This window comes from Oryx dammah, unplaced genomic scaffold, assembly GCF_014754425.2.
Source record: "Oryx dammah isolate SB20612 unplaced genomic scaffold, SCBI_Odam_1.1 HiC_scaffold_12, whole genome shotgun sequence".
In the NCBI taxonomy this organism is placed as follows: Eukaryota; Metazoa; Chordata; class Mammalia; order Artiodactyla; family Bovidae; genus Oryx; species Oryx dammah.
The window spans coordinates 50,132,360-50,148,126 of record NW_024070196.1 but is presented as its reverse complement, the minus strand read 5'-3'; the positions used below and the strand labels follow the sequence as shown (position 1 = coordinate 50,148,126).

General features: G+C 52.5%; 1 protein-coding gene across 2 annotated transcripts in view; it reads left to right on the top strand.

Annotated features, from left to right (window-relative positions):
* The window catches only part of AACS (acetoacetyl-CoA synthetase), a 52,083-nt gene that overhangs the window by 13,145 nt on the left and 23,171 nt on the right, over nt 1-15,767 (top strand). For both annotated transcript variants that reach the window (XM_040250588.1, XM_040250589.1), the window contains exons 5-8: nt 3,036-3,133; nt 11,332-11,446; nt 11,653-11,734; nt 15,562-15,709. In XM_040250588.1, the coding sequence (XP_040106522.1) occupies nt 3,036-3,133; nt 11,332-11,446; nt 11,653-11,734; nt 15,562-15,709 (443 nt within the window). The remainder of the gene's footprint in view (nt 1-3,035; nt 3,134-11,331; nt 11,447-11,652; nt 11,735-15,561; nt 15,710-15,767) is intronic.

The window sequence follows — 15,767 nt, the reverse complement described above, 5'->3', positions numbered from 1 at the left end:
TGCCCATCCTCCAGCATCCTGGGTGGGGCCAGTAACGAGGAGGCGTCCAGGGACAATTTCCAGTCCACAGCCAGCTGGGGTTCTTTGTGCTTTTTGCTGTGATGCTGGGGTCAGCGTTTAAGTCGTTCCTTCCAGGATCAGACATCAGATCTCATTCTTAAACCAAAAGAGAGAGCTTCTCTGTCCTCTGGCCACACGGCTTCGCTCAAGGCACCAACCCCCGTGGCATTGAGGGTGTCTGTTCCCTGCTCCGAAGCTCACTAGCTCCTGCTGCCCCCAGGGGCAGGTCTGCACAGGCCTTGCATTCTTGCTTCCTTCCCTGCCTCCTCACACCCTCACCTTTCCTCAGTCCTTCCCTGACTGCTGTCCTCCGAAGTGTCCAGCAGATCCTTTGTGGGGAGCCAGCCTCCTCCCACTGGCCTGTAACTTTACCTGCAAATAGTGTCACTCAGGGAAGCCCCCTGGTTGCCCCCGTTGGACCCTCAGGAGTCACTCAGGGAAGCCCCTGGTTGCCCCCATTGGATCCTCTATCGGCATCTCATCCTCTGTCTTCAGAGAATGTGTCATTGGTATTGGGTTGGCCAAACAGCTTATAGAAAAACCCGAACAAACTTTTTGGCCAACCCAAGTAATTTTCTGTTCGGTTTTTGTGATTATTTGATCATCGGTCTCCTCTGTTTGGCTCTGAAGTCCACGAGGCCTGGGGGGTCCAGCTGTGAGGCTGCCCTCCCGGCCCCCAGGGGTCATGGGACCAGGACCACAGGCAAGGGTGTCAGCAGGAGAAGCCACTGGGCATGTTGGTATAACCATTACCCATCTCCCCTCTCCCGGGGGTCTCACTGAAAGTTGGCGCTTGGCGTGTGTTTGCAGAGAGGGTGACCTTGCCTTGGGGTAAGCCGTGTGAAAGGGCTGGATGGAATGTTCCCCCGTAGATCCCAGGGTTCGCCCTGGTTCACTGAGGTCTCTACTCAGAGGCCGGCCCTGCCATCCTGTGCAGAAACCCACTGCCACCGTCTCTGCATCTCATTCACATCTGTCGCCTTACTGGCTCCCTGAAATCACGGGATTATGTGTGTGTGTGTGTGTGTGTGTGTGCACATGTCTGTCTGTCGGTCCTCTGGGACTAGAGGACGAGGCTTTGTCTTCTGTTCATGGCCCCACCTCAGTCCACGGGGGGCCTGGCACACAGTAGCGTAGAATGAGTATTTTATTGGATGACTGCGTGAGAGTACTGGGTCAGAGCAGGCAATTTGTGGTTGAAACCACAATATCTTGGGTTTTTCTCGCTCTAGTTTAATCTGCCTAGAAAAGGAACTCAAGAGGCTCTTCTACCCTCCAGTGATTTTTCGTCCCTCCTATTTTTATTTTAAAAAAATTCTCCCTTTGAAGCAAACACTTCTGAGAAGGAGAAACAGAAAACAGGGTATTTGGGGGCACCTCTTGGCCATGCTTTTTGGGGGGATGCCTGCTCCCGTGTTCTTGGCTCCTCAGCATCAGGCTGGTCCTGGGTGGCACCCCCCCCAACCCAGCCACCCCGCTTCTTGAGTGTCGCAGCCAGAGTACTGATTTGACCAGATGACAGTTACCAGGACCGGGGACTGTGCTTCCCAGAAGCGAGCATGAGGAAGCCTCAGCGCAGAGAGGCTTGCGTGGGGAAACGCTTGGAGAGCTTTGCGGATGAAGTTAGAGCTGCTCACGACTCTTCCTCATCTGTGGATTGGATATCTCCTGGCCATGTGTCAGAGCCAGCAGGGTCACACAACCTCCCTGGGTGGTGAGCCTCGCCCTGCCTCAGGCAGTAGCACGATGGAGACACGTCAGTTACATTCACAGCCAGCTCTTTCCTCAGCAGCAGATGTCTGTCAACCGGTCTGCCATGTGCCAGGGCTGGGTGGAGCCTGGGTGCTGAGTGAGCGATGTAGGGCTCATGTCCCTGGGACACCCAGCCTGGGAGATGTGGTGAATGCATAGAAACGGAAGTTCCCACCACTGTTGTCAAATAGGCAGTTCAGAGCTGCGGGAGGAGCAGGGGGAGAGCTGTCCAGGGCGCCTGGGGTGCTGAAGCAGAGAGGGTTTTTGTATAACCAGGGAGCCATGCTCGGGGGAGGCCCTGGCCCTTCTGCTCCTGGCTGCCTTGTGCATAGATCCTTTCCTCTGGAGCATTTAAGACAATCTGTTTAATCGATCATAGTCTCTTTGGCTATAAAGGTTCTCTGCTTCTATTACTGTAGAAGCCCAGCCTCCTGCTTGAAGACAGGCCTGAGCCCCTTTCAGGCTTGTATATGTCTCTGCTCTGTCTTCGTTCCCCTACAGCCTCTCCTCTCCTCCCTCCATCCAAACATCCACCCACCAGCCGGCCAGAGGGCCTTGATCTTCAGGGTGTGACCGAAGGCATTTGGTAAACTGGAGAACAAGGCAGTCAAAGTCCCAGCCCTCGCAAGAGAACCAGTTATAAGTTGCCAGTTAGGATTTTCCTTAGGTGATTATTATGGTAAATCTGGTGAGGGAGAAATATGGCATGCTTTATGGGTGACTGGCCAGGGCACCTGAGTTCATGGAGTGCCCTTGGAGAAGGCTTACCTGAGGGAGTTTTGTTTGCATTCAGCGCTGAAGGATGAGTGTGTGCCCAGTAGGGAAGGCTGGTGTGGGTGGGAGTGTCTAGATAGCTCATGCAACCTATGCAAAGGCCCTGAGGCAGCAGGAGCTTCAAACAACCGAAGAACTGAAGGCAGGCTATTATGACTGAGCCCAGAGTGAGCGCCAGAGCGGAGGGAGAAGAGACCAGACCGGATCTTGTAGGGGTCACTGATCGGAGTGGGTTGGAGGGGGTGATGACAGGAAGTGGTCAGGCTGGCAGCAGGTGATTGCAGCATCTGAGCAGGAGCTGTCCAGGTGGGTGGGGTGGGCCTGGCCCTACTCTGTGAGCCGTTCACAGCCAGCCCCTCTCCCCACTCCCGCCCTGGCTCTGGGAGGTGCTTTTGGAAGTCTTCATCCTCACACCCTGACCAAGCGTTCTCCCTGTGTCCTCTCCACAGGCTACTTACCCAACAGCGCGCATGCCGTGGAGGCCATGCTGGCGGCTGCGAGCATTGGGGCCATCTGGAGTTCCACGTCCCCAGACTTTGGCGTGAATGTGAGTCGGGGTCCCCTCAAGTGCCCTGCATGTGCTACCCCTGCAGGGGGATCATTCCCTGTGATTTCTGCCTGGTATCTTGGGTCAGGGTGTGGGCAGCTGCAGGGTGGGACCAGCAAGATGGGGAGGAAAACGGCTTTACTATGACCTCCCGTCTCCCCAGCCAGTGACTTGTGATCCATGGGAGAGAAGGAGCCAGGGGATTTTCACAGACCAGAGAGCAAATCGCTGTCCCCTGCGTTACAAGGCAGATTCTTAACCACTGGGCAACCAGGGAAGTCCTCATCTCTTAACTTTGAGTCTGAGCTTTGCACTCTATGTGGGAGCGGGTTGAGCCTTTTTATTTCCTTAAACCTGGAGGGTACCAGGGACCAAGATGCACCAGCTGTGCAGTGACCCAGGCAGGGGCAGGAAGCTGAGCCCCACACGGGGAAGGAAGAAACAGTAGAGCAGGACTTCGGGAACTCTCCACTTCCCGATCAGGGACCTCTTCTGGCTGCAGAGCCTTGGGGCTGAGGGACCCTCAGGAGCCATGAGCACAGTCCCCTGTTGGAGGACACAGTGGGCATCTTCCAAGACTGCTCTTCTTTTGCCCTGGGCACGGTCCCAGCTCTGGGCGTCTGTCAGAGCCCAGGGGCCAGGGGCTGGCCTGGCTTTGCTGCCTGTGCATCCCTGGGTGAGTTGTTTATCCTCATGTGTGAGGCAGGGGCAGTGGAAAGAGAGAGTCTCATGAAACAAGTGTAGACCCTGTGGGCCTGCGATCGGTGTGGGAGGGTTGATACACTTGGACTGTAGATGCAATGATGGAGCTTTTCCAGCCTCGCTCTATGACCCATGTGCCTGGTCCACGGGCCAGGCATTTTGGGTGTGAGCTTGACACCGATGTCTGTCCTGAGGCTCGCTCTTCTGGAAAAGATTTCACAGTATTTCTTATTTTCCCCTGCACCACGCAGAGGAAGGATAGACGTGGCTCTGTAACATGGAGACCTGGAGCAGTGAAGTGATTGGCCGAGGCCAGTCCTGGCCCCATGGGGTGAGGACTGAGCCCTGCTGAGTTCAGGGAGAGGGTGGTCATCTCGGCCCTCATTGCTGGTGGCCGTGATTGTGCCTCCTGGGGCTTTGCTGGGCCTCTGCCAGATCGCCTCCGCCAGGACCGACTTGAGATTGAAGCTCTGGGGTGACTTGATCCCCAAGGCCCTCTGTGAGGCCATGTGCGCTTGGGACCGGGCCATCCTTGTGGTGCCAGTCCCTGGGCACTGTTGTCCATGGATCCCTTAGCAGCCCTTGAGCTGTGTTGCCCGGAAGTGGTGAAGGTGCCTCGGGGTTGGAGAAGGCATGTGGCGTGGAGGTTACTGGCAGGCAGGCTGCTGCCTGGGTTTGAGTCGGGCTCTGCTGCTTCCGGGTTCCCATTCCTGGGGGCACACCGCAGGAGGCTTGTGAGGACAGCAGCAGAGCTCATCTAGGGTTGGGACAGCGCTTGACCTGCCCCCGAGCTCAGTAAATGTCAGACGTTCCTGATGTAGGATCTGGTTCCTTGATCAGGGATTGAACCCAGGCCCCCTGCATGGTGAGTGCAGGGTCCTAGGCACCGGACCTTCAGGGAAGTCCAGAGGGGTGGGTGTTTTTGAGTGAATTGGAACCTATAAGCAGTTGTAAAGATGTTGGCAGAGCTCTGTGTGGCAGGAGGGTGTGGCTGTGGCCTTCTAGAGCCTGACTGAAGCTCATGCCTGAGGGCGTCACAAGCTTCAGAGAGTAGAGGGCCTGAGTTGGCCTCTGGTGGCAGCTCTCAGCCTCCAGGTGCAGGGCGGGGCGGCATTAGGGGACAGGTCACCTCCCACTTGTTTGTAGCATCAGTAGCTGGCCCTGACCCCGTGCCTGTTCTCATGAGTCTGTCCTGTGCGGAACGTCACCACCACAGGCCACTCTGGCCGACTCTGGTCCGAGGTCCTGTAGTGTAGAGGACGCAGCCCATGGGTACCGCTGGAGGGCGTCCCAGGCATTCCTTCCCTGGGTTGAGGCTGCTTTGGTTTTCTGACGTGGCGGCTGTCGTTGGACGCACGTGCGCACTAGATGGCAGCGTGGCTCTGCTCTGACCCCAACCTTCAGCGTATTTGATTCAGGGAAATCTTTGCCATGCAACGGCCTGAGTCTGGGGAGAGCCCTCCGTTCCATCAGAAAATGACAGGGCCAAATATCTTTCTACTAAGATGCTTCACTTTGCCCTGAGTTCTGGGAGGTGATCCTCATTTTGGTGAGCCAGAGGCAGATGGTCATGTGCACAGTCTTCAGGAGTGAGTGTTGAGCAGCTGACAGTTCATGTATCAGCCTGGTGACTTCAGGGTGCCCCGGCTGCTGGTACCACCTGTTAGCTCCCAAGGGTGAGCCCTGTGTCCGGGATGCCCTGGTCTGAGTAACCTGGGCCATAGCACTTGCTCATGTGGGCTTCGATACCTGTGGGCTTCCCTGGTGGCTCAGACGGTAAAGAATCTACCTGTAATGCGAGAGACCTGGGTTCGATCCCTGGCTGGGTTGGGATGATCCCCTGGAGGAGGGCGTGGAAACCCACTCCAGTATTCTTGCCTGGAGAATCCCCATGGACAGAGGAGCCTGGTGGGTTATAGTCCCTGGGGTTGCAAAGAGTCAGACAGGACTGAGAAACTAAACACAGCAAGGACCTGGTAGAAAACAGTGACCCCAGAGCCTCAGGTATCTTCTCTGTTCTCTTCCAGTAGCTAAAACCTGCACGAAACCCTGAGAGTTAATGATGAGATGGGGCCTGGGGTGGGAAAGGGGAGTCCTATGGGCCTGTGACGGCCCTCTTCAGCAGTGTGCAAATCTCTACTTACAAAAGAGCCTCCTGGGGACTTCCCTGGTGCTCTGGTGGCTAAGACTGTGCTCCCAGGGCGGAGGGCCCGGGTTTGATCCCTGGGCAGTGGCACCCCACTCCAGTACTCTTGCCTGGAAAATCCCATGGATGGAGGAGCCTGGTGGGCTGCAGTCCATGGGGTCGCTAAGAGTCGGACACGACTGAGCGACTTCACTTGCACTTTTCACTTTCATGCATTGGAGAAGGCAATGGCAACCCACTCCAGTGTTCTTGCCTGGAGAATCCCAGGGATGGGGGAGCCTGGTGGGCTGCCTTCTCTGGGGTCGCACAGAGCCGGACATGACTGAAGTGACTTAAAAGCAGCAGCAGGGAACTAGACCCCACATGCTGTAACTAAAGATCCTGCATGTCTTAACTAAGACTCCGTGTGGCCAAATGAATAAAAAAGAGGCTACTGTTCTCAATTTCTGGCATCTCCATATTTAGATGGTCATCCCAGTGTCAGTAAAGGGTCTGTTTCTGAAATTTGCAGTGAAGTACAAATGTCTTTCCTACTTCGATTAATTTTCTGTTGCAGATCACTGAAAATCCATATAATAAAAGGAAAATTGTCACTCTCTTGCAAATGCTGATTTTAACTTTTTATTTTTGTGACGGGGTTACATTGTTAGTGACTATGAAGGAGTTTCTAGTCCTGTGGCACACGCATGGGGGATAGTTACTGGGCAGTTTACAGGTATGGGGGCAGGGTCTGCATACATGTGGACTTATCTGTCCATGGATGAATTCTCCTTGCCTAGCCAGGCTGGTGACGACAGGACCCCCTCTGTTGCCAAGCTGCGTGCCTGTCTGCGTGGGCTGTTCTGGGGCAGGGTGGGGATGCTGCTTTTGCTCAAGGATGCTGGGGGCCATTCCTTACTTCCCTTGACACCCCTTAGCTCTGGTCTGCCCTCCCCCTGCCCATCACTTCACCCTTCCTCCCATCCTTTCCACTTCTCCCACCCTCTCTGCTTGGATACCCCCCACAGTGGGCTCAGGGACATCTCCAGGTGGGTGGGGTGCTTGTTCTTCATGTCCACAACATTCCAGCCTCACCAAGACCTCCAGGTCCTGTGTGTGTTGACATTTGGTTTTTCCTTTGTGTCACTGTTTACCTTTGAATAGGTGGCTTTTTCAGAGATGCTGGGGTAGTCCAACCTTTGATATCCACGCATCCAAGAGCCAGGCCAGTAGCTTGTAGCCCTCCCTCTTACAGAACGCTTTCAGGTTGCTGAGTGTGTGTATGTGTGTACCTGAGCACACACGTACGTGCGTGAACATAAATAGGAGAGCTGTTCTCACTCTGGGTGGCTGTCCATGTGATACAGTACTGGCCTGGCTGTTGGTTACAGCACTGGGTTGGTTGCTAAGCGCCCTATCAGGCCAGCTGCACGATCACAGGTGTGTTCGTTTCATTGTGACATGACAGCAGTCACGACTGAGCAGCCCTCTCCTGGACTGCAGGAGGCCAGCAGCAGGTTTCTGATGCTCAGAGATCCCAGCTCGACCCACCAGGAACCTCACCACCATGTCATGGGGTCTCTGAGTCTGTCCATGGTGCCCTGTTCTGACCCCTGGTTCTGAAACACTTGTCTTTGCTGTCTGCTCTCTCTCCCTGTGACCAAGGGTCACTTCTGTGATGTCTGAGCCTCAGGTCACTGCTCTCTGATCCTTCTACCTGTGTGGGCTAGTCCACCAGAAGGATGCTAGGATGCTAGGAGAAATTTCGCCTCCTTCCAGGGCTCCTGTCTGGCCCCATCCTGCTCCTCCCTGGCCCCAGACTTTCTAGAAGTTCTTTCCTTTCCCTGAGCTGGCTCCCCTTGCCCCGGGCTCTTCTCGTGGCACCCTCAGCTCAGCACGGCCACTCCCCTTCCACCTGACTGCAAAGCCTGCTCCCCTGATGCCCCTGAGCGGAGGTGCTCTCCGGAGGCGTCCTGGGATGCTCTGGCTGTGGTTCTTGCTTCCTCCCCCTATTCAGTCTGTGGGGACCCCAGCCCTGGCTCTCTGCTGCTGCCTGGTGGCTTTCCTGTCCCAAGGGTCAGTCTTTCCTTAGTAGAGGCAGTGCCGTGGTTAAGAGCACCAGCCCCTGTGGCAGATGGAGCAGCCTGCAACCCCAACTCTGCCTCTGGCAGGTTGTGAAGCTTTGGGCCAATGATGCTGGTCCTGCCTCAGCAAGGATGTGGAGCTGATCACAGCCCCAGCCCGCTGCTGGGGACGGGAAGTCAGATGCGTGAGTGCCTGCCACCAGCTGGAAAGGTGGATGTTGAATGCTCAGTACATGTAGATGTTTTCATGGGCAAAAATTTTCTTCCCAGCTTAAGTGAGGACTCTCCGCCCCTCTTAAAACCCTGGGATCCAGGAATATTGTTTATTTTGCTATGTGGAGCTTGCTGTTGTTTTCTCTCATTCTTTTCCATGCCCTGCTTGGCATGTGGGATCTTAGTACCCGACCAGGGATCGAGTCCCCTGCAGTAGAAGTGCAGGGTCTACTGGACCACCAGGGAAGTGCCTGCCGCTCTGTGGAGTGTGTACATGGCCACCTTGCCTAACCCAGTTCTCTTGGTTCGCCTGGTGGTTCTCACTGGCCTTTTTCAGCATAGCCATTTCTATTGCCTGCTTCTCAGCTCCTTTCTGCCAGCTCCTGGCTTGGCTGGAACTCCAGGACACCGTGGCAGTCTGGGCACGGAAGCTGGTTTCTGCTTTTTGCCAGGATGCTTTTTTTTTGGCCACGCTGCGGCATTCTGGATCTCAGTTCCCAACCAGGGATTGACCCTGGGCCCCCTGCAGTGGAAGTGCGGAGTCCTAAACTGGACTGCCTGGGATGTCCTGCCAGGACTCTCCTCCATCAAGAGCAATGTATCTGCCATAGATTTCGGTGAGACACTGTCTGTCAGTGAGGAAGTGTCCAGTTTAGTAAAGCTTTTTGTGAGGAAGCTTCCCTCCTTTTAATCTGTTAGTGTAGTAGATTACATTGGTCTGTAATCTCTTTTTCTGTTTGCTTGTTCTCTGTCATTTTCTGTCTTCTGGAATGGTTTGTATAAAGGGGATGTTCTGGCGCTTAAGGATGAGGCGACACCTGCCTGCAGCTCTGTCCCTCCCTGGTGTCCGTGTTCAGAGGTGGACCTTTGACTGCTTTCTCTCCCATGGTTATTGTCTCTTTGGGTCTTCTGCTGCTTCTTGGGTCATTTTTTGATAAATTTATGTCTTCTTGGGGAATCATCCACTTCATCTGGCCTTTGGCAATTTGTTAACAACACTGAACATTGTGCTTTGTCATTGATTAATCTTTCTGTAGTAAAGTGTGATTTCTGACTTTGGATGATTGTAGGCCTTAGTCTATCCATTTGTAATGTGGGGATAATAATGCTGTGTCAGGGCACTGAATGAGTGAATATTAGTATAAAGTGCCCAGGACAGTGTCTGATATGTGATAAGTACTGTGTAAGTGTTAGCTAGAAATATTGTCTGTCTTGATCACATTTGTCAAGAGGCTTATTTTATTGATCTTCTTGGAAGAAAGATTTTGGTTTTATTGATCAAATCCATCAATAATTTTTCCTTATGGCTTTATTCCTTCCTTTCTTCTCTCTTTTGTTTTCCTGGCAATCTAAAGGATGAGCTTAGTTCACTGAAAGCAATTGGAAATTAGAAACAGTAACATTTAATTGCTTCTGCCAGATAGATTGTATGTTCTAAGGACAAGGAACTCTGCTTGCCTGGCACTGTGTCTTGAAAATGGATGACATTGAAAGTAGAATCTCAGTTATTCACTCTGTAGTTCAGAGAGTCACAAATTTTATCATGAGTTAGAATCATCTGAGGGGCTTGTGAAAGCCCAGATTGCCAGGCCACCTCCACACTGTTGTTACCAAGACCATTCCTTGGGGCCCTGGTTTTCCCTTGTCTTAAGCACGTGCTTTGCTGACTCCTGGAAAACTCTGAGAAGCAGCGCCTGGCCCACTCCAGGCCAGTTAATTAGTTACCTGGTGAGTTTAATTAATCGTCCTGCCACAGGTGGCCTGTATCCTGCAGCCAGGGTGGAGACCCTGTCCATCACATCCTCACACAGAGGTTCTGACATCCCTGGAGTAGCCCAGGCATTGACCTTGAGCTGCTACATTGGGCTTATGTGTGAGGGACCAGAAATGCTGGTCCAGGAGTCCGGAGTCCAGTGATGCCTTCCCAGATGCTGTTTTTGTGAATGACTATGGCTCTGCCATAGTCTGAATTTGGCAGGCTGGAAGGGGAGCTGGAGAGGAGGCTGTGAGAGCTTGTACCTGTCACCCTCAGGGCTGCGTGCAGGTTGTATCAGTGTGTCTCGAGGCTACACCTGTCAGTTTTGTGTGTGCATGAGAGGTGTGCCTTCTCAGTGAGAAGGATGTGCTTGAGGGCGATGGTGATTCCATATGTGGTGTAAACAGACCGCTGGGTGTGGAGAGTCTACTTTTTCAGATGGGCTGGTTTACGAGTGTACATGTTAATGGGTTTATCCATTTGCTTGGCAAAAAGTGTCATTTGGAGGATTCAGGTACCTCTGTCATTGAAGATCAAAGGAGAACCAAACTGTGGGACCGCTTTGCATACAGAGCTTCCTTTTGGGGAGGTGAGCCTTCCCTTACGTACACCAGAGGAGCCGTGTTGGAAGGTTCTTTCTGTAAAGTGGGGAACCATTTTGGTGATGCAAACACATTGCTGTTTTCCCATTTGATAGACTCAGTGTGTTTCTGTGAGTCCATCTGGTGTTTCTTTGCATTGATGCTTTCTGTGAAGTGATGTCCTATCTCGGGTGCGTGTCTGGTTTGCTTGGCTGTCTTTCTTGGCCTCCAGGTGACAGGAATGCAGGGACATGGCTGGCGTGGTGGTCATGCTCCGTTTTCTTTCCTTGAAGATACACTGGTCCCATGGGCTACTGGGAGATTTTGCCTTTTGGATGAGCAACAACGATGTTTCCTTGAGCAATAATGATGTTTCTTTTTGCAGGGGTGGGGTGGGATAGGGGTTGTGCTACTCAGACTCAGAAGTTTGCAGCAGGTGGTCTTAGCTGCCCTGAGGCAAGTGGGATCTTAGGTCATTAGTTTGGTTTAGTTCAGTCGCTGAGTCATGTCCAACTCTTTGCGACCCCATGGACTGCAGCACGCCAGTCCTCCCTGTCCATCAGCAACTCCCAGAGTTTACTCAAACTCATGTCCATTGAGTTGGTGATGCCATCCAACCATCTCATCCTCTGTCGTCCCCTTCTCGTAACCAGGAACCATATTCGCCTCTCCTGCATTGGAGGGCAGATTCTGAACCCCTGGATCTCTGCAACAATGGCTCTCTCCTTTTACCCCAGGGCGTTCTGGACCGGTTTTCTCAGATCCAGCCAAAGCTCATCTTCTCCGTGGAGGCCGTCGTGTACAATGGCAAAGAGCACAGCCATATGGACAAGCTGCAGCGGGTCGTTAAGGGTGTGTGGGCTGGCATGGGGTGGGGGCAGGGCGCAGGGGCAAGAGTCCTGCCCCAGGGCTCCCAAGAGTCCCTGGTAGCTGTGAGCTACAAAAACGGAGCAGTCCCAGCCCTAGGTTGTTTTACGTTTCATAAAAAAAAGAGAAAGATCAGTGACTAAGTTTGTCGGGGCCTGTAAGCTTGTGTGTTCTTCTCCCCCTGCTTTTAGGACTACCAGACCTAAAAAAAGTGGTATTGATTCCTTACATCTCCTCCAGAGAGAAGATAGACATCTCCAAGATTCCAAATAGGTGAGCCAGCCACACGCTGATCACTAATTGCATATGGAACACAGTTGAGGACCCACTGGGCAGCAGGTTCTGTGATTCTTCCCAGTTGGTGTGGGAGCATCTTGGAGGTGTAGGGTATCTTTGTTAAATGTCATTCCATAGAGACTTCTCTGGTGGTCCAGGGGTTAAGAATCCACCCTGCAGTGCTGGGGACTTGGGTTCAGTCCCTGATCTGGGAACTAAGATCCTATATGCTGCAAAGCAACTAAGCCCGCGAGCCAGAACTAGAGAGTGTGCACCACGAGGAAAGATCCTGAGTGCTGCAACTGAGACCTGATGCAGCCAAAAAAAAATCATCGTTCTGTAGATGGGCCCTGGAGGGCCCAGAGGGAGTCCCTTGGGGCCACATGGTGACTTAGTGGCAGAGCAGAGTCTGTCCCAGGCATCCTCACCCTTCCTGTCTCTTGTCCCTCGGAAGTGGTGGTTGGCTTGGATGGGGCCAGGCCATTGGCCACAGCAGTTCTGAATAGTGTCTCAGGCATACGCACATGTACATACGTGTGTGTATGTGTTTACACACACGTGTGCACTTCTGTGTGTAGGTATATGGTATCTATGTATGTAAATGTGTATGCACGTGTATATATATGCATATGCATATGTACAAAGGAATGGTGGTGTTGGTGTTAGTCACTCAGTCATGTCTGACTCTTTGGGACCCCGTGGACCCCACCAAGCTCCTCTGTGCATGGGATTCTCAGGCAAGAATACTGGAGTGGGTTGCCATTCACATGCTTAATACATTTTTTTCCATTTTAGAACCTGTTTTTTGTCCCCCTTGTTAATGGAATCTTCCTTTCCTCTTCTAACATTCATAAACTAATAGACTTCAGGCCTTGAGCACTGAATAAAATGGTGAGCACCTTAATTCTGAATAGGCATCACTAAAATGGATTATGATTTGCTCCAAGTAGTGTTTCTTCCTGAAGGTCTTATTGTCCACCTTTCGTCTCTCTTAAAGAGAACACTGAAGAGAGGTAGGTTTTTTTGGGACACGCTTCTTGGCTTGTGGGATCGTAGGGCCAGATCAGGGATCTAACCCTTCCCCCTGCAGTAGAGGTACAGAGTCCTAACCTTTGGATTGCCAGGAAAGTCCCAAGGAGAGACTTCTGAGATCAGACGTGTTTACCTGCACAGGTAAACCTATCCGTTTAGTCTTGTTTCTGGGCTGTGGGCAGGAGTCTCTGAGCAGCCTCAGAGCCACAGGTGGGGTTCCGCTGTGTGCTATGTGCAGGGAGCGAGGGGGTGTGGAGGCCTTTCTCTTGGGTGGACATGGCTGAGTGGTTCTATCCAGGCACCTCCTCGGGCACTGAGCAGGATAAAGCTCATGTGCTGTCCCCAAGTTTACAGTCAAGCTCAGGGGTAAAGGCACACCTGCAGGAAGGGTGAGCTGTGACCACTGATCCCAGTAGACACAGCCGTGCTCGCTGAATCAGGGGACAGGCAGTGCCCAGCAGGTGAGGCATGAGCACAGTTGCTTCTTTGTGGGAGGGGGACGCAACACCTGACGTGACCTTGAGAGGTGGCCTGGACAGCTGCAGGTACCAGGATTCTAGAGGCTGAAAGGAGCTGCAGCAAAGTGACTATTCCCTGAAGGCTGTGGCCTCCAGCCAGACTGCTCTGGGTCATATGTCGGCTGTGTGGCCCTGGGCCAGCGATCAACCTTGCTGTGCCTGAGTTTCCCCATCTGTAAAATGGGGATAATAGTACCTTCCTCTCAGGTTTAGCAGTGTGCACAAAGTTAGCTGTCAGTAATGTTGTCTGTCATTAAGAGCAGGTGACAGCCCAGTCAGGAGTGAGCTGTGTCTTCTGGAGCACCTGGGTCAGGAGGTATAGGTCCTTAACAGGCCAGCCCCGGGGCATGGGCTTGTCCCCGAGACTGTGGGAACCCTGCCTACCTTGATAAATTACACCCAGCCTTAGCTCCCTTTTTAAAAGATTTATTTATTTTTAACTGAAAGATAATTGCTTTACAATATTGTGTTGGTTTCTGTTATACATCAATAGGAATCAGCCATAGATATGTCCCCTCCCTCTTGAACCTCCCTCCTGCCTCCCTCCCCTCCTTGGTTTTATCGATGGGGCCATAACGCACAGAGGCCAGGAGGAACACAGGATGGTTTGCTGGCCCCACAATGACCCGGCTTTTATTTTTCTGTATGTGTTTATCAGTGATTGATGTAAAATGAGAGCATCCAGGAGAATTAACATCCACCACTTCATTTAGCTCCAGACAATATAGAGAGTCCTCCCTCCCCGCTGGTCCACCCTGGGAATCGGGCCTTGTTGCTGTCCAGCTTTCAGTTGCTGGGCGCCATAGATAAACTGAAAGCATGTCTGTGCCTGTGTGCAGATACCTGTAACAGGACCGCCCTTTTGGCTTTTCATTTTTAGAAGAAACAACAAAAGTCATCACTATTTACTGTGATTTATAGACTGGTGGAAAGAAGAGGTTTTTCTCTGTGTGAAGCATCTGATTAGATCGGGCTCTTTATGTAAATGGGGTTCGGATGGGAGGTGGGGGCTTTCATTGGCTGAAGGGTTCCACGGTGAATAATTTTCCTGACACTCCGGAGAGGAGGACTCTGCTTATTTACTGCTCAGAATTGAATTATTTGGGGTGCTCTTTTCAAATGGCTGCACCTTCCCCAGGAGACAGGCTCGTCTTTAAGGATGCCTTCGCATGTGAGCCAGCACACTTCTTCACTCTAGTGTGCATGCGTTTGTAAATATTTCAGAGTAATCATCGTTGGCAGTTTGTAGCCAGCCAAGTTGAACTGAGTTCTCCCCTTTCCTTGAAAGCAAGTTTCATTTGTCAAAACGGTAGCTTTGTTTGTTTTCTTCTCTCTCTCCTCTCTCTCTTCTAAACCAGTGGAGCAACAGAGCTGGTGTTCAGGGATTGATTTTTTCCTACTGATCTCAAAAGAGAGAAATCACCTGTCTCCCAACGTGGCTTTGCGGCTTCTGCTGTCCTGTTTCTGCTCAGGAAACAGCCCCTTTGGTGGCCCTTGATCACACACAGTGAGGCTTTGAGTCAGCTTTGGGGGCACAGTTGAGGGCAGGCTGTTTAGGCCAGAGCCGACAGCTGGGCTGAATCTTACTTGTTTCTGGACAGATGTTTGTATCTGGCCATTGTAAACAGAATATAGGGAATCAGTGAGAATAGGATCATTGTCTGGCAGGATTTCTGTCATAGAAACTCTCGTGTGGGACCTTGATCCCCCTTTCTTGCTGTGACCCGCACGTGTCAGAAGAGATCTCTAAATCTGTTGCCTCCTCCCCTCCCTTCTCCTGGGGGCTGGGGAGATGGGGATTGGGGGGACGGAAGGATTCAGGCCCACTTGGCTCTCACTTCCCCTTGGGGGCCCTGAGGAAGAAGGCATTTGCAGTAGCAAATGGGAGGCATCTGGGTTCTGAGGACTCCAGCATCAGTTCAGACCCCCTCTTCTGCAGAATTTGCACATAAACAGCGGCATGTTAATTGCAAGTGATCCCCCTCTGCTGTGTTTAATATTAAAGTGCTTAGACTCTTGGGAGAAAAGCCCTTAGTCTCTGTCAGTGGCACTAATAAAGCAAAAATTTCACTGAGTTTTCTTTCAGTTCGCGTAGTCCGTGAGCCCTGACTCTCCCTTCCCTCACAAAAGCTTTCAGACAGGTGGGTCCCGGAGTCCAGGCTGTTATCCAGGTAGACATGGAGGGGAACGGATGGGAGGACTCGGCAGATTGTCCCCCACCCGCCAATGTTCTAGAACCTTCACCGTTGTTCTCCTGTGCCTTTCTGCCCACAGCGTGTTCCTGGAAGATTTCCTGGCCACCGGGCAAGGCGACCAAGCCCCCCAGCTGGAGTTTGAGCAGCTGCCCTTTAGCCACCCACTCTTCATCATGTTTTCATCGGGCACGACAGGAGCACCCAAATGCATGGTTCACTCGGCCGGGGTAGGTCTGCTCAGGGACTCCCTGCTGGTGAAGATGGCACCTCATCCCCGCTTTCCTG